The 26410-nt window shown below is 45.5% G+C and overlaps 3 protein-coding genes across 3 annotated transcripts in view; 2 read left to right on the forward strand and 1 right to left on the reverse strand.

The window, feature by feature from the left end:
- The first annotated feature begins 250 nt into the window (after nucleotides 1–250).
- Nucleotides 251–3447, forward strand: LOC131291331 (E3 UFM1-protein ligase 1 homolog). Its single transcript, XM_058320532.1, has 5 exons — nucleotides 251–404; nucleotides 478–1932; nucleotides 2019–2483; nucleotides 2855–3066; nucleotides 3137–3447. Exons 1-5 carry the CDS (start codon nucleotides 328–330, stop codon nucleotides 3289–3291), a joined length of 2364 nt encoding a protein of 787 aa, XP_058176515.1. The 5' UTR covers nucleotides 251–327; the 3' UTR covers nucleotides 3292–3447.
- A 5811-nt stretch (nucleotides 3448–9258) lies between these two features.
- Nucleotides 9259–19504, forward strand: LOC131281342 (monocarboxylate transporter 10). The gene is made up of 4 exons (XM_058310668.1): nucleotides 9259–9577; nucleotides 16806–17936; nucleotides 18170–18241; nucleotides 19470–19504. Exons 1-4 carry the CDS (start codon nucleotides 9259–9261, stop codon nucleotides 19502–19504), a joined length of 1557 nt encoding a protein of 518 aa, XP_058166651.1.
- Nucleotides 19505–22489: 2985 nt separating this feature from the next.
- Nucleotides 22490–26410, reverse strand: part of LOC131293106 (uncharacterized) — a 32817-nt gene continuing 28896 nt past the window's right edge. The window contains exons 5-6 of the mRNA XM_058321184.1: nucleotides 23107–23480; nucleotides 22490–22638 (exon numbers count right to left, since the gene is read on the reverse strand). Of these exons, the coding sequence (XP_058177167.1) occupies nucleotides 22490–22638; nucleotides 23107–23480 (523 nt within the window). The remainder of the gene's footprint in view (nucleotides 22639–23106; nucleotides 23481–26410) is intronic.

Consider the following 26410-nt stretch of genomic DNA (forward strand, 5'->3'; position numbering starts at 1 on the left):
TGAAATTATAATTTAACGATGTTTTGTTTGATTAGTTTTTTTTTTTGATTCTGAGAAACCGATATTTATAATTTTTTTTCTTAACATTAATTTTTTCCGAAAGTAATCTACAATAATAATATTTTGGTGACAAATTTAAAAGTAGTCGTAACGGGCAACACTGCTGTTGGTTCTGTTGTCAAATAATACATGACAGCTAGATGTGTATGTGGAACGGCTGATTGGTAACCAATCTGGAAGAGAAAGGTTTTCGTCCAGAAATTCGGTGAAATTCTATTGCAACTTTAATTTTATCTGCTGCTTTTCTGCACAATTCAAACCGCCACAATGTCGGCCGACTGGGATGAGATCAAACGTTTGGCAGCCGATTTTCAGAAAGCACAGCTCTCGACAAGTTTACAAAGGTATCGATGTGGCATATTTGTGGAATAAGTGTTTTTTTTCTACCCCGTATTGCATTCGATCTTTTCCCCCTAGGTTGTCCGAGAGGAATTGTATCGAAATAGTGCGTCTTCTTATCGAAAGACAGTTGATCGATGTGATCTACACAAACGATGGCAAGGAGTATCTCACGCAGGATCATCTGGAGCGGGAGGTGAGGGACGAACTGTACGTCCTGGGCGGCCGGGTGAATTTGGTGGAGTTGGCCACGGTGTTGAACGTCGACTTCAACAAAGTGGAATATACGGCTAAACAACTGATACAACGTGACCGCGAATTACACTTCCTGCTCGGGCAGCTCATCGACCAGTCCTACGTCAAACGGGTTGCGTCCGAGATCAATCAAAAATTATCACAGCATGGTGAAATCAATATCGGCAAGCTAACGGCGACGTACGATCTGCCGGCGGATTTTCTCCTCGATGCCGTCGTGCTGCCAAATCTTGGCAAAATAGTCATGGCCAGGCAAGACTCGGAAAACCGGAACGTTTTCTTCACTCAGTCCTACATCGCACGGAACAAGGCGAAAGTTCGTGGGGCACTGGCTGCGATCACGAAACCAACGCCGATAACGGCCATCCTGAACCTAACCGGTGTGCCCGAGCGTGTGCTGTACATGGTGATCGAAGAGAAAGCTGCACTCGGTAGCGTAACGACGCGGTCAAACGCCGGTCAGTACATTCCGCACATTTACTCGCGCATGCAGTCACAATGGGTGAAGGATTTCTTCAAACTGAACGGATACTTGACGTTCGAATCGATCGCCAAGCTGGGTCTAACAGACGCAAAGAGTGTCGTTCAGAGGTTCCTACCCGATGAGAAGATAGTCCACACGAAAAACTGTCTCATCGGGAGTAAGCTCATCGATCAGGTACTGGCATCGATGGAAGAATGTATTGCGACCGGTTCGTATCTGGACGTGTCCACCATTCTACCATCGGCACTAGGCGACGAAGATATTGAAGAAGTGCTGGCGTACGTGTTCACGCCGACGATGCGCAAACAAGTGCACGTGTTTGGTCCGGTCGTACTAACAATAACCTTTATGGACGAGTGTGTCAAGGGCTGCCACGAGCTTGCCAGTGAGCACGCGAAGCGAGCGGTCGAAAGTGGGGCGTACCAGAAGTATTTGGCCGAAAAGATGATGAAACATCAGGATGTCGGTTCGATGGCAGGCGCAACTGAAGGTGACGGCAGTAAGGGTGACAAGCGTGAGGAGCGTCGGAAGAAGGCGGCTGGTGGTAAAGCAGGTGGCGGTGCGCAGGGCCGGGAGACGAAAACAAAGTCCACCAAGAAGCACACTCGGGGCAATAAGGGGAATTTATCCGATTCCGACGACGAACCGGAGCAGCGGGAGGGAAAGAAGGGAGGCGGCAAGGAGGCATCCATCGAACTGATCACGCCGAAGGAGATTGCCAAGTTGGTGGAGAAAGTGCTCGAACCGGAAGGATTGGAAATGTTTTCCAAGGATTTGGCCAACCATTACTATCCGTAAGGATTACACGCATTGTTCCCAAAGACTTGCCCAATTGTACAATAAGTCTAATTTGTTTTTTTTTTCGTTTTGCACATAATAGAATTCTCAGCAAACAATCGCTTGCAAAAGCACATGAACTGTACGAACTCTCGCTACAGAAAAACAACCAGAACAGACGTCAGACGCACGCCAGCATTCAGGAGAAGCTCAACAACCTGTACAACGATATCCGTCTGTACGAGAAGGGCCTCAAACTGTTCCCGGCCGACGTGCAAGGGCAGCTGCTGAAGTATCTACTCAAAACGCTCGGCACGGAAGTCTGCAACGAGCTGTGTCTATACGTGGCGGCCGAGTGTAATCTAAACACCAATTACGGCACTAACCTTACGCAGGAACAGCGCACAAAAATTGCCAACGATAGCGACGCGGTATATCGACCGACCCTGCAGGCCCTCTGCAAGGCGCTAACCACTAGCGAAACCGTGGACGCGTTCCTCGAGGCAACCGAAAAGACTCTGCACGTTTGCAGCATGATGCTGAAGAAGGTGGACAAGAAGAAAGATAAGTAAGTACCCAGGGGAAGGGGGTTCTGGAAGCGCCGGTGATGGACTGCCGTCGATTAGGTTCAATGAAGTAGGTAACGAATTTTAATTCCCCACTTGGAACGGGTCTTTGTAGTTGAGAAGTGTTTTTTCGCCGGTCGTCTCGTTTCCGCTGCCAACGATTTCATTATAACCAGTTTTTTACGCCCATCTCCCTTATGTTGTTAAATTGGCCGTTAATTAAGTTAGATTAGGCGCTACGCTGTTTCCAACTACCGCCATGCGCGGCAGGTTCCAATTCAATGTGGTTTTCATCGATTGCGACATTCGGTAGACATCGAATTGCTACTTCTTTTTTTTTGCCCTTCTCATTCTCGTTCGTTACACTTTGCAGAAACCTTATTCTCTGCCACAAACATGGCTTGCTGGAGCAACTAACGAACTGTACCGACCCGGCGCTGGTGCTTCATCTGGCCGCACTCATCATCTTCACCATCTCCACGCAAACGATGCTGCACGCTTCCGGTCGGCATGTGTCCGCCATTCTAAGCTTCCTCCAGACGGCGCTGAGTGCCGAGCAGTCGAAAGTGTTCAACACATATCATGGTATGAATGAAATTTCCTTCTTTTCCTATTGGTTGTATTTTTTTATATTAAATTTCGAACACTGTTTCAGATTTGGTGCTGAAATTACTGAGCACCGAAAGTTCCAATAGCGACGACGGCAAACCTAACGCCGAGCAGATCACCAAGCAGCTAGGCGAACTGACACAGGTAGTGAAGGAGATTGCCGGGAACTTTAAGAAAGCCGGTGTAACTGCGGTGGAGTAGGAAACGGAGAAAGAGATTCACTAATCCAAGAACTGATAAAATGGCTTAATAACTCCCCGCACGAAAGCGTTCGATACGCCCGTTGCTACTCACCCGCTGTTGATTGTGCGTTTTTTGTTTCTTTGTCTAGGTTTCTTACGGTGGAACGCTTCAATAAACGAAAAAAAATCTTGTTAATTGTACTCGATTAATTTATTAAGCATCGGAAGAGCGCCGTGCGATGTGACATTTATTGCTGGAAATCAAACTAATTAACCTTTTCGTTCCGGGTAAAGGGGCGTGCGGCAAAAGAAGGTGGTTGAGATTATCGCCACCGACAACTTTGTACGGCGATAGATGCAAAAAACGCTGATGCTAAGTACAATAAGTCCTCAAGAAAGGAAGAAGGTTGACGTTCAGGAAACCGCTCGATTCGATATCGCTTTTTCAGGTCAAGAACTAAAGATTGGACACTGGATACAACACGACCGATGGTGGCTGCGAGTCATACACTTAACACTTACTCAGGTGTATATTTTTTAAAATGTTAATCAAAGCAATCGGTTGCACGGTTGCCTTCAACTTCCGCCACGCAGCGTACATGGCCAGCTCAGATCGAGACCGAGCGTCCAACAGGTGTTTATTATTGACCTATTCCACCCGACAGCAAATAAATTCCATCAAAGCGTGAATCGCTTACACAGAAGCTCCGTCAGCTGGGGGGTAACGGAGATTTTGGATTAACACTAGTTCTGTTAGCCATCGCAGCAAGTACGTCACGTTTCAGTGCTCCCAAAAAGTCGACCAGGAAGACTTTTCGACATCTTGAGTCGCACTTTTACTCTTCGTGATCTACGATCGTCCAGCGAATGTGTGTGTGTGTGTTGTTTTTTTCTTGCACTTCCTATTCGCTATCCTTTTGTGTGCAAATTAACGCAACAGCGTTCATTCACAAGTGGTTCACCACAATGTCCGCTAAATGGTAGTTCAATGGACCCGTTCCCGGGTGCGAGAAGGGGTAGAGCGTGTAATCCCAATTTCGAAGACGTTATCGTAGAGCAGAAAACGTGCTAGTTTTGCGCGACACATAGTACAGTTTAGTTCAGTTGTGGGACGCATCGGTCGTATCGGCCAAACGACCGGAGGTTTGGTCCCTCGCTGCCCTTCCGAAACGATCCTCCATCCTCCGCGCCGGGAGACGTCGAATGCAGGCAAGTAGGCATAGACATATTCTTTCCGTTTTCTCCTCGGCACCGTGCAAAAGTCCCTTTTGCCCAATTGTCCAAACGCTCAAGGGCAATCGTCGGCGCAAAATGTCACGTTGCGATGGCCAGCGCATTTCGAGTTGTGGGTCACGCCAATCCGGGGTGGTGTTGTCGAATTTGTTCCGCCGGCTGATTCAATGGGGCGCCAATGTTACATCAGCTTTCGACGGGACAAGCGTGGAGCGAGGGGAAAAAAGCGTGCGCCCGGTACTTCATGCCTTCAGCCGTTACCCGGTGTTGCGTGGTGTTGGTGTGTTCTGCATTTATTTTCCAATTTCCAACTCCTTGCCGTGTGTTTGGTCGCTTCTTGCTTCGTTCGCTCACTTCCTCCATGCCGCGTTGCTAGGGAACCCCCTCGCCAACGTCTATTGCTACAGAACGAACGCAATCGTGTGTTGGTGTGGCGCGTCGCTGTTCTCGATGCAAGCAGTGGACTTTTAGCACCGTCCCGGTACACGTGGACCGCTTCTGCTCGGCTTGATCGGTGCGTTGAAAGGCGACTCCAGTTAACAAGAGCGTCACACGCGTCTGATTTCGTCATTTTGTGAATGAAACCGCGATCGTTATCACCCTCCCGGCCGCGATTAGATAGCGATCGTGAAGGATTTCCCAGCGCCAAATGTGCGTAGAAAAGATATCGAATGGCATTTACTACACCTACTGCTGATAAGCGGCACCGTCTCAGGCTCGGGCCACGTTGTACATCGACCATCGATGTGCCGGTTGCGGAGTGACTCAGTTTCTCAGTCGTGGCCATTCGGGGTAAGCTTGCTGGTGGCGTGTTTTTCCTACATCGTGTTTTGCCGATGATTTTTCCCCCTCGATTTAAAAACCTTCTGCATACGCAAAATTCTTCGTCAGTGCGGTCTCGTGCAAGTTCCGTCTGTGTTTGTGTGTATTTGTGTGCGATTTTCACGGTCACTGCGGCGCATACGGCGCCTACGCCATTAGAAAGGAAACCCTTCAAACCGAAACCCCCCACACGTGATTAGGGTGCATTAAAAATAGACCCCCGGTTTCCCGGTTGGGCGTCACGTCAACGGCGATCGATTCTACCGAAGAACGCCCTCTGCTGTAGTGTTAGTGGTGTCTACTAAGCAAAACCCGCGTGCCTTCCATAACGGTCTCGGTATCCGTTTCGAGTGGCGTGGCCGGCCCACGATCGATAATAATAGCACGCGAGTAGTGTGATTCGAAATTCACCGGAATCACACGGACACACGAACCACCACCACAGGCACAGTCCGGAGCATAGTAAACGTACGTCAGCAGAACCACCGCCACTTGCATAATATCCGCGAGCCGGTCTTCCGATAGTAGCCGGCAACGCGCGCGCCGCGAGTGTGTACCACGATAAGAGCGACCAACCCCGCGGAATGTGTGTTTCTTTTACTCACTTTTGTGTGTTTGTGCGAATGTAAACAAAAGGTGACGTGACGGCATTTATTCGGCATGCTTGGTTTTTCGAAGATACTTATCGTTTTATCGTTCCGCTTGTGACGTGCGGCGGATCTCTTCCGACCGGATACATCAGCCACACGGTTCGCGTGTACTTTGGAGTTCTTCAGGGGATCTTTGGAAGTCGATATGATGAAATCGCCCACGAAACGGACCGCCGGACAGCGGCTAATACCCCCCACGCATTAGTGAAGTACGGTATTGCTTCGTTGCTAACGGGGAGGAAAACTAGGAACCACGCGTTGGAATCGATCTAAAGGGGCAAAACGTTAACCGATGCATGCTTGCTGATAGGGGGCCCGAAGTCTTCCCTCACGTGCCCGTTGGCGGATGTTTGTGGACTTAAGATCTCGGCGTAAGTTTTGTCGGCGTAAGATTGTCTTAAGCTTGCTCGATCTTTCTATTTGCCGATCCGCCCTTCCGTTGACGCGCTGCCTCACGGAAGGGGGTTGGCAGGGCTCGGTGGTCGCAAGATTTATGTTCGGTGATAAGCGTAACCGCAAAATAAAAACGAGATGAACGAATCCGGCGCGTGCAGTCTACGTGGCGCCAACATATTGTTCAGGAGCTTTTGTTTTCAACTGTTTAGGGTGTGAAAATATGATACGATATATTTATGATTGTATACACGCTAGTATCATGCAACGGTTATCCGATTTTTACCGCCCCCCTGTCACGAATAGTAATCCTTAAAATTTACAATTTTTTGTTTATTATTAATTTGGGAAAATATGTGCTTTACTTCTAAAGTTAAGTATTTCAAACCACAAGTAGTTTTGACAAGTTTTTGCAATCATTAATTTTTATATTTTAATGTTTCTCAAACCTGAAGCTTGTCTTTTATTTTTTATTAAATTCTTTATACCTGACTAGACATAATAAAAGAAGTGAAAAAAATACTGATACTAAAATCGGGACGCGATAAAATACATATTTGCAGAACAATATATTTTCATCGGTCCCCCGTTTTGATCGATAGAAGATTAAATTTCAAAATAATAACAATGAACCTTTCAATGAAATTGCCTTGTAAAAAAAACTATTAAAAAAACCAAAAAATGCTCTTCTATCAAACTGTCTTCCAATACTCCCTACCAACTTTGGGGAAGGACGGCAGGAAACCCGATAGTATCTTTGTTTGCACCACGTTTCTTGTGGCACATCGGAGAATTATTGAGTCATATTTTGCTGTTCCTTTCTTTCCTGTAAGAAACTTTTAAATGCAACGTAGGAAATTGAAGGAAAACAAACTTTAACGGAAGACGAATAACAAAACAGTAAAACAAAGTATAACACCTCAGCAAAACGCTCTCCCCTAATGACCGTACGGTAGGCTCCTTTTCCGGTTTTCCAAAAGGTTTCGCTTTGCGCACGTGTTTCCTTGGCGTCTTGGCCCTTCCACCTCCCAGGTGGAGGGTGGCGCATGTTGTTGTTTCCGATTGCAATCGTGTGCAAATTACATTTCTACTGCTTCACAAAGTGACCCTTTGCCGGTTCACCTTTTCCCTTCAATGGAATCAAACAAAATCATTGCTTGTATGAATTAAAGTCAAAACCTTAAGTGAAAAAAAATGTTTTCTCATCTTGAGTGATAAGTTTCTGTCACAGATGACGATTTTGTTTTACCATTGTTTTGTGTTTTTATCAAGTCGCGAAATTTTTTCTAATGATTGCATAAGCTTTTTGCTTTGTAGGTTTTGAAAAATAATATGACTTACTAATCTGCAACCGAAAGTGTGCCTCTATCATGATATTTTATATTATTACTGATTTAAGATTATTTGTCATTAAAACTGGCATCTGCAAACAATGTTACTTGGAAAAGTCTGAAAATTATAGAAGTAATGCAAATAAAAATGAATCCTATTTTGAATGAATCATAGGACATTCACAATGTTGCATATTTAACCACTATTATGTTGTTTTCGCTTAAAATGGTTTTGCACATTCAAAAATTGTATTGTTTTTCCTTCTATTGTTTTTTCTTCTCAATTTTGTTTTCGAGCTTTAATTGACTTTTACGTTGGGACTTATTGTAGTTGATATTTTTCACATCAGTTTGCAATATTTTTTTTATTTCTTTTTTTCCTCCTCTATGCCTAAAAGTCACATCGTATTCAATGATTTTTTTTATATCCTTCCTGGGCTCGTTCTTCTCCTCGAGAAAATCGTACCGCTTTAGCCGACTTTACTCATTGACCGTCCCCTTTGGGTCTATTGAACTTTTTTTTTTTATTTGCAAAGTTTAATAATTCGTAATTTTAATTTTTCAAACTGCCAATTTTCCATGTTCATTTATTTCACCTAGCAGAATAATCTATTATGGTACATCAGTTCAAGAAAATTTGAAATAATATGCTCTGTTGCTCGATTAACTTGTCGAATATTCAAGACACTTATCAGCGCACGCACCCCCCGTGGATGCTGACGGTTGCGGTATGCCATGTGGAAAGGGACATTTTGCGCGCTTCTGTGTTGGCGCGGGCCGAGTCGGTTCGCGAACCGTAACAGAACCCTTCCGAACACGGCGTCGTCGGACCGATCGACCGCGTGTGTCTCGACATCGCGAGCTTCGCGGAATCGCCAACAACAACATCACACCACGGTCGGCGGTCGCGGTCCTACACGCGTGTGCGTGCCAGCGCCACCGTCGTGTGTGCGCGCGCCTAGACCAGCCCACCACCCTCTCCATCCTCATCGTGGTTTCTCTGGTGGTATGCGAACTGATTTACTTTCTTCTACTTCTATTTAAAGCTGCTGCCGGGACATGCTCCGATCGCATAACGGCACCGTCGCTTCACTTGCGCTCTGGTCGTCAACGGCAGCGGACGACGTCTCCGACCAAGCGAATCCTCGACCAGGTCCACCGCACACGCACCCTCCCGTGTGTCCCGCCGCCTGCACATCAGTCCAGGATCCGGTGATCACCACGGGGCGATCGTGACGAGGGTTGCGCACTCCCTACGGCCTCCGAGGCTGGTGACAATGTCCTGCAGTCGAGTGCGTCCACTAGAGTGTGATCTTTCCTCCGACGGTCAGCGAGTGTTGTGAAGCGAGTGAGAGTGTTTAGAAGGCTGCTGCGGCCATACTGATAACAGCTGCGATCGCATCCGGTCGTCCAGCAGGCACCGGTTGGTGAAATTGTCGATCGAGCGGACAAGCGAAGATAACTATCAGTGTGGGCGATTGATTCGACCTCGATCGAGGAGCGTGTCGACATCGAAGTGCAATCAGATCGGACCCGGCCGTGACACAGGTCTCAAACATGGCCGACAGCTCCAGAATGGTGAAGGATGGTGTGGCGCCCGTCATTGTCGCGGCGAAAAACGGCCACCATCCGCAGCTGAACGGTGGCGGACTCAAGGACGGGCGGAAGGTGTCCGCACCGTTGCTGGAATCGGACGCAGGTGGCCACGGCACGCTCGAACCGCCGGACGGTGGCACCCGCGCTTGGCTGGTGATGGTCGGTGCGTTCCTCTGCAACGGCGTACTGTTCGGGGTGATCAACACCTACAGCGTCGTCTATCTGAGTTTACGGAAGCAGCTCCAGGAGGACGGTGACGACGAAGCGTCCAGCAAGGCAGGTGAGTGTCTTTAGGCAGTGATTCACAAACTCCCCTTCTCAGAACGGGAGTGAGTTTGCGGTTTGTTTAGAAAGTTGGCACAGCGGTTGTTTACATGAGTGATGCAAACGGTCATTCCCGAGCGACGAAACGAGGCGCGATACGAACATGCACCATTCGTATCTAAAATAACCTTCCCAAACGACATAGCCATCGTCATAGTCACCCCGACTTTGGCAAGGAATTTCTAGTGCTTGGCAAAGAACTGCGGTTTTATTGTCTAGCCGAGCACCCGGACCGGATGCCAATCTGTCGGCTGATGTAATTCTGACCAAACTTTCGATCTCGCACCAAACCAAGCGCAGGACACAAAAAGCTAAACGCTCTACTTGTTGGAGCTAATTAAAAGTACGCCAAGCAAAACGATAACCGAAACATTTGAAAGTCAGAAAAACCTCCGCTCGGTCTTTCCGGAGGAGAAGATCAGCCGCAAATCATGACCTATACATTTCATCCAGAAACGCTTTGGCTGCGGGGCGAATCTGGTCAAATTTTGGTGGAAGGCAAAAAGCATGGAGCTGCCGATTGGCGATGTGGAGCGATCCGAACCCAAATAAACAATATAATCAGCCAAGAATGGGCAAAAAAAAGGTTCAGGTCTCTGTGCCAGCCAGCCCGGGGCGAGATAATGGAACTGTGGGATTCAAATCGCGCTGCCCAGATAGCGTTAAAAAATTCGTTGCCTATTATGAGTTATTGTTTTTTTTTTTTGGTGCGATTACATGATCCAAAACAAAAATGAAAGCCAAAAGCAAAACCGCCAAAACAAGCGGGAAATGTTAGGAATAGAAGATGGACACTAGAATGAATTCTACCCGAAAGGGAGGGGTCGTTAAATTGCGTAATTAATGCCAACGACCTGCGATAGTTTGCCGGTACTTCCTAACTACTTCTTCTGTCGGTTGCTATTGCCTATATTTCAAGGACTGTCTATAGGGTCTTGGTGATACTTGGCTACAACTAATTAATTTCTAAGACAGTCCAGCTTGGTGATTGTGAGGTTCAGTGCTGATACTAAGAACATTTGAGATCAAAACCCGGACGGCGTTTTTTATTTACTCAAACTAATCACAATTTTGTTGGAATCATAATGTTTTGATCTGATGAAGTGGTTTTATTTTCGATCAGTCCGCTTCAATGGAAGTTGTGCGATTAGAACGTGCGCTTGGGATAATCGCGGAGTAAAACGGATTCGAAACATCAAATATGCTTTAGTGATATTGCCGTTTGGAAATGGAAGAAAAGCAAAACTAATCACCATTTGTTGATCACCGCAAAAATATGGACAAACAAGAATTTATTAGTTCAAGAAATAGACATTAAATACTTGTTTATTTAGTAGCTAACAAGACTAGTTAACATGATTTACTTTTCATCCCTTTTGAGAAGTAGTTTTTAGAGAGAGAAAAAAAAAATAATTGGAAGTTCCCTTCGATGCACAACAAATTTAAGAACTAGTGTTACTAACTCCGAAGAACTTACTATCGGTTAATCCACCAAATGTGTTACTAGAACTTAAAGACGTGCCTTAAGGATGTCTTTCTTCCTCAAAAATAGCTGATTGCGTTGCAGTACCCTTGTTTTCCTCCAACATTCCTAGCATTCCTGCACACCCTTCGGGGCAGCTGAGTGCTGCCCATCTTAGTTCCGACTGGAGAATGGCTTACAGATAGACTTTTATTGAGGTTCACTATCTAAATACCCACCACTAATAGCTGAGGGTGGGTAACCGTTGCAGTATTTACAACACCCCGGGCCCTCCGCCTCTTTTAACCTCCGTTTTAACGGTTCAGTGGCGATCTCCCTACGCCTTTCCTCTCCCCCCAGGCCTGTTGGAATTGTCACGGTGCGCGAAATCATATGCAAATATAATTCGCATCACATTATCGCACACCTGATAGCGGATCCGACCGCGAGGGCAGGCGAAAGTTAAGAAGAGAGGCAAAAAAACAAACGAAACGCGCAGGACCTTGGTTCTGCTTTTCTGGCGTTTGTTTTCCTGATGGTGGTAAACAACTCCCTTCGGGTTCTTCTTCCTTTAACCCCCGCGTTTAACCGACGTTGTCGGCCCGTCGGTCGACCCCGGGAGGGAATACTCCGGCGGGAGTGTAGTGTTGCTATGGCGGGGATCTTACTTGGTCCATGCGTGTTTTTCATGACACTACCCTTGCCGCTGATCCCCTTTCCAAACCGCTCGTCAGCTTGTAGATCACTCTCGCTTCGAGTGGCCAGATGGGTGATTATAAAATCGTTGTTTTTATTAAACCGCTGGAGTGCGAGCCTCGGTTGTTCTGAGTGGGCCACACCACTTTGAATAACACTTGCCACCCATCCGGTGAAGTGATTAACCGCCGGGTGGGCTTGGCAACGATGGTCCGCGGCTACCGTTCGGTCGGAATATCATCGTCGTCATCATCGTGGCAATCCCGTCATCATCACCCCAAGGAAGAGGTGATCGATCATCGTGTCAAATTTATTGTCCAAAGTTCTGCCCGGCCTGACGCTTACGAGTGGCTCTGTTAGCGAAAAACAATGCATCCGATAATCGAGTACATTCGGGTTGGCAGGGAGTTGAAGCACGACCGCCAGACATTGTCTAGCTTGAGTTTAATGAGAGAGTCGAGAAGGAATAATTGCTTCGAAGAAAAGTGGTCGAACAAATCGCAAAAAAAAAAATGGGGAAGAATTTATGAATCGAGAAAATGTCCCCAACACAAACGGACGCGCTTGGCCGCGATCTTTCCCTTTCCCGCTAGTTCATCCTGTGTTGAAGTTGAATCAAAATAAAATTAAACCAAGAAGGGATGCGTGCGGAACGAGCCCCCCGTTTGGCGCAGCACGAAACAGAAGCAAATGACCAAAGGGAAAGCCGCGTCACACCGCGAAACATGCGATCCAATAAAAATAGATTCTTTTGCGTATGTTTTTCTCTGTTCGTCGTTTGTTTGTATTTTTTTTCCCGGCGCCGATCGCATATGTTGAGTTCAGTGTCTGCAGGTGCATGTCGAAGGGTATTTTTACCGGAAGGCGAAGGGAAAATGGGGTAAGGGAGGGCAATTTTGTGCGCGCAACTCTTTCTACCGAAATCTTCTGGCGAAATACGGTTGACCTTCAACTTCACCGTGTCGTTGTACGCGCTCGGCGCTTATCAATGCTGCCAACGTGAAGCGCTTTGAAACGTCCAAAATTGGACGGTGTGGTGGCACGAAAAGTGTTTTCCCTGTGTGCACGGTGACGCATGGGCATGGGCACCCTCGGGCGTACCTTTATGGAGACAAAACAAAGCTTAAAAATAAAACCAAAAACATGCCTTCTTTAAGCGAAAATGCGAACAATTACGTGAGCAAGATGTGCGCATTTGCAAACAACGCTCGGTAAGGACAAACCCGTGACATGTTTAAGAAAGAAAAGCAAAAAATAAAAAATAATAATAATAAACGTGCGAAATAGGAAAAGCCACTCATCAAGCCCGCTGACAAGTGTCAATCATGCCTTCATCTGATGGCGGCCCGCTCCGTCTAATGACGACATCATTCGTTCGTAGTTAGTTTTATCATCTGTCTTCGTTGGCTAGAAAAGAAACGTCTCCAGCAGCTGCTCCCGCCGACAGGGGGATAAGATCTATTGCGCCAAAAACCGATCAATTGAATCGAACCCAATTCGATCGGCAAGCGGAAGTGGAGAGAACGAAAGGGGGAAAACATTAATAAAGATCCCCCATTTAGGGGCGAAACGCGGTAGTAGCTCAATTTAGTAGATTATTCGATTGATTGCCCGTGCGGTCAAGCGAAGGAGGAAGATGATAAAGAACGTTGAACGATTCGATCGGGGAAGGGTTTTCCTTTTCGTATGTTCCCCCATGCACAGTGGGAAATTCTCGTGCGGTCACGCTGGGTAAAACACACAAGACTATTCATACGATTTTTATTGAGTTTATTTTGATGACGTGAAAGGTCTGCATTTATTTTGATTTAACAATTCTGTCAGTAATTTATTTGAGAGATTGTGTTGCTTTTTATCTTAGGGTGTTATCTTTTCACGCAAATATAAATCATGAAGGAGTTTTTCTTTCTCGAGTGAAAACTTAGAAAAAAAATGTATCGATCACTGTGTGAAATCTTACTGTTTTGAGAACATGGAAAAATTCCGAGGAAAGATACTGTGGTGGCCACCCTTGAGAGGTTGCTTTACTATTCGAACTTTATTGGACCTTTAGTAATTGAAAATGTCTTTGCAATGGGCATAATCGATCGATTTTTCTTTCTGATTTTTTTTACTGATGTTTTATCCTACGTTGGTCCTACCGTGCGATGGTGGCTTTTATCGTTGCAATCATACAAATTTAGTTGAGTATCGCTTTTCGACTTGCAACGAACGCAAACGGTTTGGTATATTGTCTCCAAAATTGATGTTTGATTATTCGATGTTCGTGCTGGTGCAATAAATTGTTAACCTTTCGCCTGTTTACTGATTCGGTTCTTCGGTTAGGTGAAGGCGTGTGTTCATGGGTAAAGTCTTTGTAAGTACCAAAGAAACACTTTAAACAACGACAGGATCTTCCGCTGCAGGTTCTTTGTATTAAAAAAGTACAGATTCACGATCAGAGTTCTCTCACCTCTACTAACCCTATCATTTTTAACGATCGGAGGTTTGTTTGCTATTTAAAACATCGCTCTGAAAGTTAAATCTCACTAGAACGCAATGCTTTGTTACGATTGCCGCCGAGTCAATACAAACTGTCCGTTTGCGCGAGCTGGCTTAGGCATTTATTTGCTCGCAGTTATGACGTGACGCGTCGCCGTGGAGACCTAAACACGTTTGATCTTTTAAATAATTCATAGCTGCGTACCAGGGGAACCATGTTTGTTTGCATGCCTTCTGTTGCATATTGAGTCACGTGTTTGCTACTCCACTCGCCGAAGAGTGCGGAAACCCACCTGGTCTTAGTGCGAAATTATACTGATACCGGAATGCTATGGAGATCTATCGAGAAGGGCTTAGCTCCTGAACACATCTGGTGTTCAGTGGGAAGTAGTCTTTCCAGTTTTGGAGTGAAATATTCAAAATTATTCCTTTAAAGCGTGTACAGGAGGATTTGAAAAAAATATTATTGAAAAAATCGCTTTAAAACTATCTTGACGTGACGTGGTAAGGTTCTTCGGTAAGAAAAGTTCTAGTTGATACTAAAAATCAAAAGACACGTAACATCGGAACTTGACGGAATTGTTACGCGTACCACCCTGACTTCCGCTACTTTGTTGCCGACAAGGCATGACGTTTTCTCTCCGAGGAAAAAGGAAACATTTGTCCACTTCCTTTCCACGCCAAAGTTCGAATGTGGTACATCTACGACAATTGTTGATATTTTTAGTCCATTTGTGACGTGCACAACGTTGTTCCTCATGTTTGCCACCGTTATGTTTGCTTTTAATTTTATTTTCTAACGGTAACACACCCTCTACCAGCGGCTTGTACGGCTTCATAGGGGGGAGCTGAACAGCAACATAGCACGAGCAGTGGCCACAAGAAGTTGTGGTCATACGGATGAGAACTTCCACTGCGTTCTGGCATTATGAGAGGGGGGGGGGGGGGGCTCATTGGTGACAGCTCTGGGCTGGGAGAACGCAAAATATGATTGTTTGCTGAAGGAAGTGCACATGTCGTATATATCTGGTTTTTACAACGGTTTTCTTCACTCGGTCCCTTAAACCCCACGTTCTGTTTCGGTTCCATCGTTATTATGCTCGCCCGGTAGAGGCAACGATCGGTTAAGCCGATCATACCCATCGCCTCGGGCGGTGAGGCGTCGGATTATGTTTCATTTCCATTTTTCCATTCCCAACCTATGGCCACGGTGGGTCCGAGAGTTGGCCACTGGATGGGTTTCCCGGCGTTGGGTACAACTTATCAGCGCTACTATTTAGCCACCAATTTGTACAACGCGCTAGCTCTGTTTGCTTGCCGAGTCTTTGGCATAGGATGGTGGAAATAAATACCACGCGAGGGAATCCTTACGGGAAGCGCCAATTCTTGCCCTCGTGCGCCACCGGGATTATTCCGTCGATTGATTCCGTCGGTGTTTGGAGCACCCGAAATCCAATTATGTGTCCAATCAATCATAACATAATTTTTCCAGCGTCGAAAACAACATCTCGTCCGGTCGCTTTTTGGAACGGGTTAGCGCGGGGTCAGTGATTTGTTGTAGACATGTCATCAAGGACGGTTAGCGTCGAGGACGCAGACGTTTGGAGGTAAAGATTGATTCGTATTTATGCTCTTATTCGCAATGAATTATCTTCAAAATCAATATTGGAACAATTTTTTCGTGGATTCATACGTAATGAATATTCTCTAAAGAATTATCTTAAAAATCGTCCAAATGAATTCTGTTGGGAGTTTATAGGCTGATCTAGTCCGTTCGGTAATCTGGAAACGATACAAATTCATAATTATTTTCATGTTTTATTGCATTCGTAAGAGTAGCAATTTGTGTTTAAAACAGAACACCGTCTTAGTCGTGCTTGAAGATAAATAATTTATCTAAAACTCACTATTCCTAGATCTTGAATCTAAATCCTTTAGAAGAATTCACTTTTGGAGAATCACCCCGTAACATTCTGAAGGCGTACAACAAACGAAAGCGAAAGCATATGAACTTCATTACCGGTGGACCGCTTGTCTACACGGGGTCGAGAAGTTCCCCCGACTACGTCTGGGCAATGTTTTCCAAACACTTCCGAGCCAAATACAATGTGTGTAATCTCTGATAACGTTACGGCACATGGCAAACACAGATGTGCCGGCTCAGCAAAGGGTTGTTTTCGTGAATGGTGGAAATTAAACGATTATGGGTTATTACAATAAAGGCGCCTAGTGATGTGACCTGGCGATGGAGAGATTCTGGGGTAAACTAAGTTAAATAGAAGTAGGTGCTAAGGCGTCAACTGAAGGTAATCCCGCTTTGCGGGGATGTATGCAAGGGCCAGGGAAAGGAATGGCAACATCCGGGAAGGGGGATTTTGTGGGGATGGGGAAATGGAGCTCCAGTAGAGTTAGCCTGTTAGCCTAAGCAAGTGTAATATCGTATAGAACGCCGGACTTCCTCGCTGTACAATAAGATCCTCGTTTAAGTTCTTACGATCTTTGGAAGGAGAATTAAAACTAAACCAATCGTTTGTTCTTATTCCAGCGCTGGTTGGTTCGCTGACGATCGGAACGACGTTCCTGCTCTCACCGGTATCCGGTATTCTGACGGACAAGATCGGCCTGCGGCGGACAACCTTCATCGGTGGTCTGCTTACGTGCGGTGGCATGTTCCTGTCCTCGTTCGTCACGCATAGCGTCAGTGCACTCTACTTTACGTACGGCATCATGTTTGGACTTGGTGCGGCCCTTGCCTACACACCCTCGCTCGCCATCCTAGGCCACTACTTCAAGCGGTACCTCGGCCTTGTGAATGGTATCGTGACGGCCGGTTCGAGCGTCTTCACCGCCATCATGCCCATCTGTCTGGAATGGCTGATAGAGCACACGGGGCTGGCGACGTCGTTCCGCATTCTGGCAATCATCTCGAGCTTTGTGATCTTCTGCGCGCTGCTGTACAAGCCCCTGCAGCCGCCACCGCCGCCACCGAAGGTGAAACCGGGCCGCTCGGCATTTAGCACCTTCCTGCGGTCGTTCATCAACTTCGACAACTGGAAGAAACGCCGCTACATCATCTGGGCCGTCTCGATACCGATCGCCCTGTTCGGGTACTTCGTGCCGTACGTCCACATGGGCAAGTTCGTGGAGGACAACTTCCCCAAAGACAACAAGAACCTGCCGGTGATGTGCATCGGCATTACGTCCGGACTCGGGCGGTTGCTGTTCGGCTTCATCGCCGACAAGCCGGGCGTCAACCGGGTGCTCCTCCAGCAGATGTCGTTCGTGCTGATCGGTGTGCTCACCATGTGTCTACCTGCCACCGGTTCCTTCTGGCTGCTGCTAGCCATCGCTCTCGCCATGGGCCTGTTCGATGGGTGCTTCATCTCACTGCTCGGACCGATCGCGTACGACATCTGTGGGCCGCGTGGAGCGACCCAGGCTATTGGATTCCTGCTGGGCATGTGCTCACTACCGCTTACCATTGGTCCCCCGGTGGCCGGTATGCTGTATGATAAGACCGGCTCGTACCTGCTACCGTTCATTCTGGCCGGTATTCCACCGTTGTTCGGTGCCAGCACGATGTTCCTTATTCGGTGCGTGAAGGACGAGGAGCCCAAGAAACCGCACCTGGCCGAACCTAAGCTGGAACCGCTGGCGCACCCGGCCTGGGATTGTGGTAAGTAGTCCGGACTGGACGAACTGGAAAGTGACGTTTTCAGGCACTGCCTACTAAAAAACAAAACATTGCTTAAGCTTCGCTCGCCTCAAATACATCTTGAACAAAGTAGGCCTTGGCAATGCTTAGAAACGCAACTACATACAGAACTCCACCGTTCGGAAAGAAAACCTCACTCATCAACCTACTAACCGAAACCATACGTACTCTCGTTCCATGCCACCATCTTCCAGAGAACGGAACCGATGGCAAGCCGCAGAACGGAGCGCTGCACCACGACCGCCGGGCCACGCTGGCCAGTTCAGGTATTAATGCAAAATCTCCACTACTCACTCACGCGTCCGTGTCGTCCCTAATACTGGAGGCGTACATTGCCGACAATCCCGTGTTTCGCTTGTACACCGAGCGCAAGTACTGCTATGGCATCCTCTAGCTTCACCGGGGAGGACACTCCTTCCCATGCGTTTAGCAAACGCTTTGCACCAAGTGTCGTAATCTCGCCCGCTAGTCATTCCAGCATGGCTTCACGTGTTAAATCGTTTCTTTGATGCCCTACCCCATTGGTCCCGGCCCCTCTTCGTGTTGTCTCTAATGTGGGCTCGAGCGTTTTATTTTGTGCGTGAATTTTCCCTCCGGAGACAGCGGAACGCAATGTTCAGGTTTTTATTCTAATGCCCGCAAATCGTACACCGATAAGGCTTATCGCAAAATGCTGAAAAACGATCTCGTTAAAGTCGACATTACTCATGCTTGTGGAAAGTTTCGGCTTCTTAGGAATAGGCACTGCCAAAGACAAAGGCTTCTCAAAACTGTCGATCAGCGGTCACACGATAATGATCCTCCGCTTAATGAGCACTTTTTGCATGCGCTGATCCAGTTTTCTGGTGGCATCTCTTACGACAACAACATCGGATCGGTAAACAACATGCCTGATAAGGATTCTTCCGTTGGCACGGGATGTGTTTGGCGCGTTCTAGCAGTCACCCCATGGATGTCACCCGTCGTCTGACATAGTCGATGAACCAATTCGACGGACAGAAGTGGAAGTCCTTCTTCCCTTATACTTTCTCTCTATTTCTCGCTCTCTCTCCCAACGCTTGGCTCCGTGTGAAATGTGCCTTTTAGCACCACGCATGAACGCCTGTGGTGTTACAGATAACTTTGCGTTGCCTCGTGTTGAACCTTGCGCGCCGAACTGGCACACGCGAGAAATTGACGCGGACCGGGGCGTTTGTTTTTGTAAATAAATACTGCACCAGTTAACGCATGCTGCCAACGGCCCCCAGGCCAGCCGTTCTTAACCTATTCTATCACGCTTTATCTCCATGCACATGCCCTGCTACCCGCTTGTAGAATCTGCCAGCAGTTCCGCCTATGCTATGTAGAATGTATTACCATATGCTTCTGTGTCCGCAATCTCTCCAAATTCGTTGCACTTTTGCTTTATGTAACACAACACAAAAGAAAACAATAACTCCATTTCAGACCAATATTTTAACCACCAACCCCTTTTTCGGACGAATTTTCTTCCAGAATCACTTACAGCGGATAAGCATGAAACGGGTTAAAAAGAGGAGGTTGCATTCGTAAAAGTGTGCACCAAGGATAAAGAAAAAGCCAAGAGATCCCAAAAACCAAAATAATAACGAAGGTATAATACGTACACATGAAAATAAGCCCAAATCCAATCCAATCCTTCGGCTACTGGAAGAAAAGCGCGATTGAAGGAACGATGTCTTGCCGGTACACACTCCTAGATAGGATCGCGGATACTGTGTTTCGCATGTTCGTTGTGTAGATAGGTAGCAGTAGGTAGATAGAAGCAAGAAGCAGATGGCTCCAGACCAGGCTGTTCAGCACATTCGGCTAGGGGAGATGCTTGTGGGATGAGGAACAAACCGTGCACGGAATAAGGTGGATAAGTTGGCAAGCAGGCAGGGACAACAACGTACGCGATACGATTACGACGATTCCAAAAAGGTTTATTCACAAGCAGCATTTCTAAAAGAATACACTGTCCAGGTACAGGGCCGTATGCTTTTGTACAATATTTATGTTTTAGTAAATAGGATGTTATTCTTAAGCGTGCGAAACGCGTCAGAGATTGTTGTTGTTTTTATTTTAGTACCAAGATGGAACGAAAAAATGGAAACTAGTAGAAAACGGATGAGCGCAAAGCGTAGGAAATAAAAATCGAATCTTAAAACCATAGTTTAATTATTACTTAGTTTAGTATTATTTATTTACGGTATTGATTTTCAAGGATCCGAAATTCGTTGGGCAAAAGCAAAAGAGCTTTCTTTAGCGTAAAATAATATATAGATATAATTATCTCCCTTGCTGACGAGTCACGTGGTCGACTTTGTTCAAATAAATGTTTGAAATGTCAACGGTTTTCCCGGGAGCTTTTTAAAAGTGTGCCACCAGCGCCATCTGGTGCAGGGCGCAAGAACCAATGATTTCAATAACCCTTCAAGTCCCAGCACATTTATTTGTAACATCGTGAAATACATTTTAACTTACCAACTTTTGGATCTTTGGGATATTTTAGTCGCATAACAAAGCTTTACTTAAATGTTTCTTTCATTCACATTAAGTTCTGCGTGTGTTTAGTTCTTAAAGAAAAATTTGTGTAATTGAATACGGTTCAGTTAGTAACAAAATCAAACCACTGGAATTCCTGGTTAACAAAATATTGTTCAACAATTGATACTGTTGGCTCTAAACAAAGACAAAAATCCCGCTAGTACAAAAAAACAGCGTTAACATGATGTGTGAAATTAATTCCACCAAAAATGGCGGCAAAAGAATTTTGATATTGTTTTTTTCTCGTAATGGTTTGAACGTCAACAGATTTCCTTTTTCGCGTCTTTTATTTGTTTCTTCTCATTCTGTATACACCTTTCGTCCCAAGTTTTCCTCCCTGCCGAGGATACAGCGGCCTAGGAAACAATGCAATGGATCCCAAGGCCGGCCTTTAGATTTTCTTCTCTTCTACACTCTAGTTGAAGTCTTTCCCATCCTGGCCAAGCGCCACGGACGGCGTGTGGCCGGGGTTTGTGTTCCGACGATCGTTTTATCTGTCTCTCCTTTATCATTAGTCCCGAGAAAAAGGAGTTTCTGCTACAAAAGTTTGTGTGTGTGTGTTTTCATGTTTTATTCTGTTCAGTGTTTCTGCTCCGTGAGAACGTTTTCCGTCTGCGTACGCGTCGTGTGTCGTGTTTTGAATGTTTGAACTTTTGTTAGTTTCGTGGTTTCTTTGTCTGGCCTATAGGAGCTGCCGTTGAAGTGCTAGCAACGGTTCAACTCGTATAGTGTACAAACGGTGTCGAATGTTTGCTGCAGTATGTGATGCTTACATTTATGTAGGTTTGATTTATTAGTTTATTAACCACTGGTGATAATATAAAGACAGTTTCTAAAGTCAATTCGCTACGATATAATTGTAATAATAGTTGGAAGGTTCTCCCCCACACGGGTATGGTCGTATTTGTGTTGGGAGTGTGTGCTTTACTTTTTGCCTCTTGTTTGCTTCTTGCTATTTATGATTAGTTTATCTTACTACGCTAAAAATTATTTACCTCTGAGCCAGTTTCTTGTCATGTTATCATGCGCTTAGCGACGGTTTGTGCGAACCGTGTGTTTATGCTAATAGAAGAGCAGTTTCTAGTTTGTCTTTTTGGTTTTTTGTTTCTACGATCAGTACACCTAACGTTCAGGTGTATATTGGTATGTAAATATAAATATATATAAATATGAATACATTTATAATCGGTCACATAGAACCGGTTATGATGCCGTGTGCGGTATACATCGATTAGTTGTGTTGTGTATAAGTTAATACATTGTAGTACATGGTATTTTCTTCAACATCATCATATTAATCTTAGTCGTTAGTTGTGCCTTCACAATTGTTGGGTAGTATACGAATCCACTAGAGCAATACATGGATGTCTTCTGCAATGGTAGCCATTCAACGTTGAGAAAATGGAAGTCGAGCAATACGTGTAGCATCTGATTTGGTTACCTGCTTCTTTGATAGAGTGTCGTACCGAGCAAGAAAACCGATTAGTTAAGGGTGAGGAGGGTGGCTTAACAACTCAGGCTGTGTTTGCGAATCCACCCTGTGCCTCGTGTGGATGAAACGAATTCGTTTCCGGTCCGTCACGTGGCAAACCAGGTGGATACCACCCGAGTCCTCGGAAATTATTAGAAGAAAGCCTTAGTAAAAAAGCAACTAGTGATCGCCAGTTGAACTGTTTCGTTTTTCCATTCCCAAACAGGCGTAGAGAAAGGTGCAAACAGGTTGTGACTCGGCCCACTTGGACCCGGCCAGGCAGAGTAAGGTTTTGCAGCAGGGAAGTTGGGTAATTATGCGCTTAAATGTGCCTCATCAAATTTTTGTCGGATGCTTTGGATAGTTGCCATACGTAACGGTAATACAATGATAGGTAAACACTGGTACACTGATTTGTGGTTCCGGATTCTCGTAGTCCTTGGTTTGGTTTGCGTCGGTACAGTTTCGGTTGCCATTAGTTGCCGGGGTTGTGTGTTTAAGCGGCTGCCTGAATCGTTCCGTGCTGGAAGCTTCCGCAGGACGCATCGCCCGCCTTGCAGCCGGGTGCTACCGGGACGGGTTTGGCCACCTGTGGGACGCTGCGTTTCTTCTTCGCCACCATGAACCGTTTCTGGGGCAGGTAGCCTACAATTAAAATAGAGAGAAGGACGAGATGCATACTTTAAAAGCTATTGAATTTAATAAAACAACTATCCTAGGTTGTCCTTAAATATGTCTCTTATCTGATTACTGTTAGTTATTGTTATTTTAATTTAAATATTTAGAGCTAAAATTACTAATCTTTTTCCAATGTTGTTCAACTGTTTTTGAGTAATTGTTCTGTATAAGAGATGTTCATAAAATAGTAGTTCAATTGCAATAGCAATACTATCATACAAGTAAATATTAAAAATGCTTTTTTTAAATCGAATAAACAAGCAATTGAAAACGTTGAATTTGTTCAAAAATTGTATGTTCTATTTGATGTTTTGCAGTTATTGTGTTTTACTATATTTTTAACGATGCATTTGTAGAGTTTTGTTTTATTTTAAGGAATTTTTCTACAATTTCCCTTCTACTTTACCCCTTTTGGGAAGCGAAAACATTCCTTACCATTCGCGGATCCAAATGATTTGCCATCGTGGAACGAACCGAGCGCGTCCAGGTCGGCCATCGGAAGCCCCAGGTAGTCGACCGACGGGTCGGTCCAGCTGTTCATCCATTCACCGGCATCTTCATAGGCATAGGCATCCTGAGGCATCCCACCCGCACTCGTCCGCCCACCGAGCAGCTGGTCCAGTGCCATCGGAAACGAAACGTCCGGATACAGTCCGTTCGAAGGGGCGTAGCCGAGGACGTCGTTGCCAGAATCCGTTGCGTAGTCGGACAGCGGGGGAAGCGGACGGTACTGGTTGCGCGAGTCCATGAGGGCGAGCAGTGAGAACACTTCCGCCGGGGACAGTTTGCTCGGGGAGTTGCGCTTCAGTCTGGGAAATAAAAGGACCAAAGGGAAGATTATACTCGTAAGTGGATACGTAATGCATTTTTTACAAATTGTAAATTTCTTTCAACCCCTCGGTTTATGTCGTTCGCTCATTATAATTACTTCACGCAGTGTCACGAACTGGTCTTTGCTCATACAAAATGAGCTCTCTATTTGGAGTTTACTGAAATTAATTAATTGCATTACGCTGCAGTCGTTAAACATGTTGTGAGGCATGTCAGTTTTTACCATATCGAATTTTCATTGTTTTTGATTAATTAGGTTTTTAATTGAGCCAATAAAAATACGTGCTCGTGTCGATGCATTTCGTGCTCGTGTCGATGCGATGCAGAGCATTCGAATAATGCATTTTTGTTTTCGTTCCGGCTGTCCATCGAAGAATGGTTGTAAATGGTCAAAAAGTCGGTTGGGTAGTTATATTTGATAAAATAATTTTCCCTTCATTATTTTTAATTACGAACCCTGTTATTCCTGCTCCTACTACCATTACCACCAATAGATCATTAATGTTTGGCATTTGACAAAATGTTGTTGTTTGACACAAACAAAGTCATTTAATCTTATTGTTCTTATCGGAAATTCAGTTATTTATGAATTGCTGTCTGTCCAGATAAAAGTTTCTATTAAGTTTATTATATTTTAACAACTTTTCTGCACGTAATCAGCTATGCTTCGCTGCGTAAAGGTGCCATTTAGATCGAATCAAGGACAAAACCCATTGTAATAGTCCTAGAAAAAAACATAAAATGTAATGTTCATTTCCACACATCTTTGAACCTAAAGTGGAGTGAAAAACTGGAAGTTATTTTTCTCTTGATAAGAATGCACGCAACTAATGTATTGGCCCGTGCAATCATTTTATGCAATTTTCCCAGCATGCCAGCTTGCAGTGGAATGATAGTTTACAAATTGATTACTTTGAAGCTGTTTTCTGGTCGGTGAATCAACTGAATCTCGTGCTGATATGATCATGCTGATTATTCTTGAAATTCCAACCAATGTGAGTCCCGTGTCAATTGTACAACAGAGTGAAGCAGACATAACCAACCATCCCAGGAGTTTCGTTTTTCAAACGAAAAACAATAAAAAATGGCATGTCTGGTTCTGTGTATTCTGACATTTGTTCTTAAAAATAGATCATTCAACACTAAAATGCTAGTTGTCAGAAAAATAGAAGTAAAAATCATGGTGCCCGTTTTGTTCCATATGGAACCATTTTCAACGAAACCTTGAAACGGAATTTTAACAACCCTCGATGGAACACCATCTCAAACGGAATGGAGATGAAAACTTGACCACCAAAGTCCCTAGGATCGGCTCGGAAACACACCGCTACCGAAAGAAAGGAAACTTTTCCTCTGCCCAGGCCAGGCTGGTGAGCATTTTCCGAAATGAACATTTAATTCGATTGTCCATGGGCGAGTGATGGTATGGTGTAAGGGGTAGGGGTTTCCATAATAGACCAGGTTGGCTTTCCGCGTGACAAACGCGGGAATGCGTACGCCATAATTCAATTCGGTTTCCGGGAGTCACGAAATGGATCATTCGTCTTCCGTTTTCGGACGACATGGGAAGAAAAACAAAGCAACCAATGGGAAGAAGGTTACACAAACGGCACGATGGTCCGTTCGATTGGATTGGGTGAGTGGTCGAGATTTCCCCCGCCCGTTTCGATACGGGAGCCTTGATTGAACGCAGCCCCAGCTCGTTAGGGAAGCTACGAGTCTACGGTAATGGGTCAAATGTGTTCCGATTCGGTCAAGTGTGGCTACTGTCCTCGCTCTGTCTCGGAAAGTTGAGCCTTGGGAGAGGAAAATAAGTTTAATTAGAAGAAAAAGGGCAAGTCTATTGCAGGCGTTGGGGATGCGTTGGTATCAATGATAGAAAACACTGATTAGTGCTGTTTCGAGCCCGATGCTTCATCAACCCTAACCCCGACAGGTAACCTGGCCGGACCTTTACTTTACGGCACCTTGAAGAGAGATAATTGACACTATCACCCTGGCAACCGAGCCAATCCGAAGCGGGTGGAAACACATATGTGAAAACTTACACCTTTGGCGCGAACGATCCTTTCGGGCTTCGCACCGAAGAACGGAAGTCCTTCACTCAAGAGCGCACCAATTGATACTCAAACAACACCCGCTTCCCTGCTTTCCTGGCCGAGCAACGCTCTTTATGATATCTAATTACCACTGGACCGGTCAAGCGCGCTGTGCAGACGATAAACATACGACGAAGCAGACGAATGGCTACCGTCTTCGAGGTAAAACTGAGCCACTTTCCCGGAAGCTAAGTGGGACCGGGTCGGAGGGAGGCAAAGCAGTAGTCGGGCACACGTTCATTAGTGCCATGACAAGTGTGTTGTGATATTACTTTGTTTCCACTTCACTTCGAATGCACCACCACGCCGGTTTCGGGCCCTTGGAGCAATACAACCCACTCTGCTCGTGTGTACGTATTTATTCACTCGCAAACACTAATTAACACGATTCCTTGGCCAACGAATGGTCAGGAGAAGACGGTCGAGTGTATGTAGGACAACCGGGAGGAAAACTTTGTTGTTAGTGAGCATCAAATAAATATGATGTGTGTGTTTGTGTGTTTCGATATACATCAAGAGGGTGTAGATCAAAATTGGACCGGAGGTTTTATCAGTTGCAACAAACGAAGAACCCCTTTCTAAGACTTTTGTTCCACCAGGTAAGATAGTGATAATTTTGATCTGTGTTTGTAAACTTTTTGGAATTCTATTTCATGTTTTCTAGAGCCTAATGAATCGGGAAAACTTTCTCAAATTCAGGTCAAAAATTGGATTTTGCAAAAAGCATCCGGAAACAAGCAAAGATTACGGCATACTTTTATACTATATCTGTGATTATTCAACCTTGATTTTTAAGTCATATAGTTACG

Source organism: Anopheles ziemanni, chromosome 2 (genome assembly GCF_943734765.1).
Source record: "Anopheles ziemanni chromosome 2, idAnoZiCoDA_A2_x.2, whole genome shotgun sequence".
Classification (NCBI taxonomy): Eukaryota; Metazoa; Arthropoda; class Insecta; order Diptera; family Culicidae; genus Anopheles; species Anopheles ziemanni.

Coding starts and splice junctions, on each gene's coding strand:
- LOC131291331 (XM_058320532.1), top strand. CDS start 328: ATGTCGGCCGACTGGGATGAGATCAAACGTTTGGCAGCCGATTTTCAG. Junction 1,933..2,018: donor TTGGCCAACCATTACTATCC/GTAAGGATTACA, acceptor TGCACATAATAG/AATTCTCAGCAAACAATCGC. Junction 2,484..2,854: donor GTGGACAAGAAGAAAGATAA/GTAAGTACCCAG, acceptor TACACTTTGCAG/AAACCTTATTCTCTGCCACA.
- LOC131281342 (XM_058310668.1), top strand. CDS start 9,259: ATGGCCGACAGCTCCAGAATGGTGAAGGATGGTGTGGCGCCCGTCATT. Junction 9,578..16,805: donor CGAAGCGTCCAGCAAGGCAG/GTGAGTGTCTTT, acceptor TTCTTATTCCAG/CGCTGGTTGGTTCGCTGACG. Junction 17,937..18,169: donor GCACCCGGCCTGGGATTGTG/GTAAGTAGTCCG, acceptor ACCATCTTCCAG/AGAACGGAACCGATGGCAAG.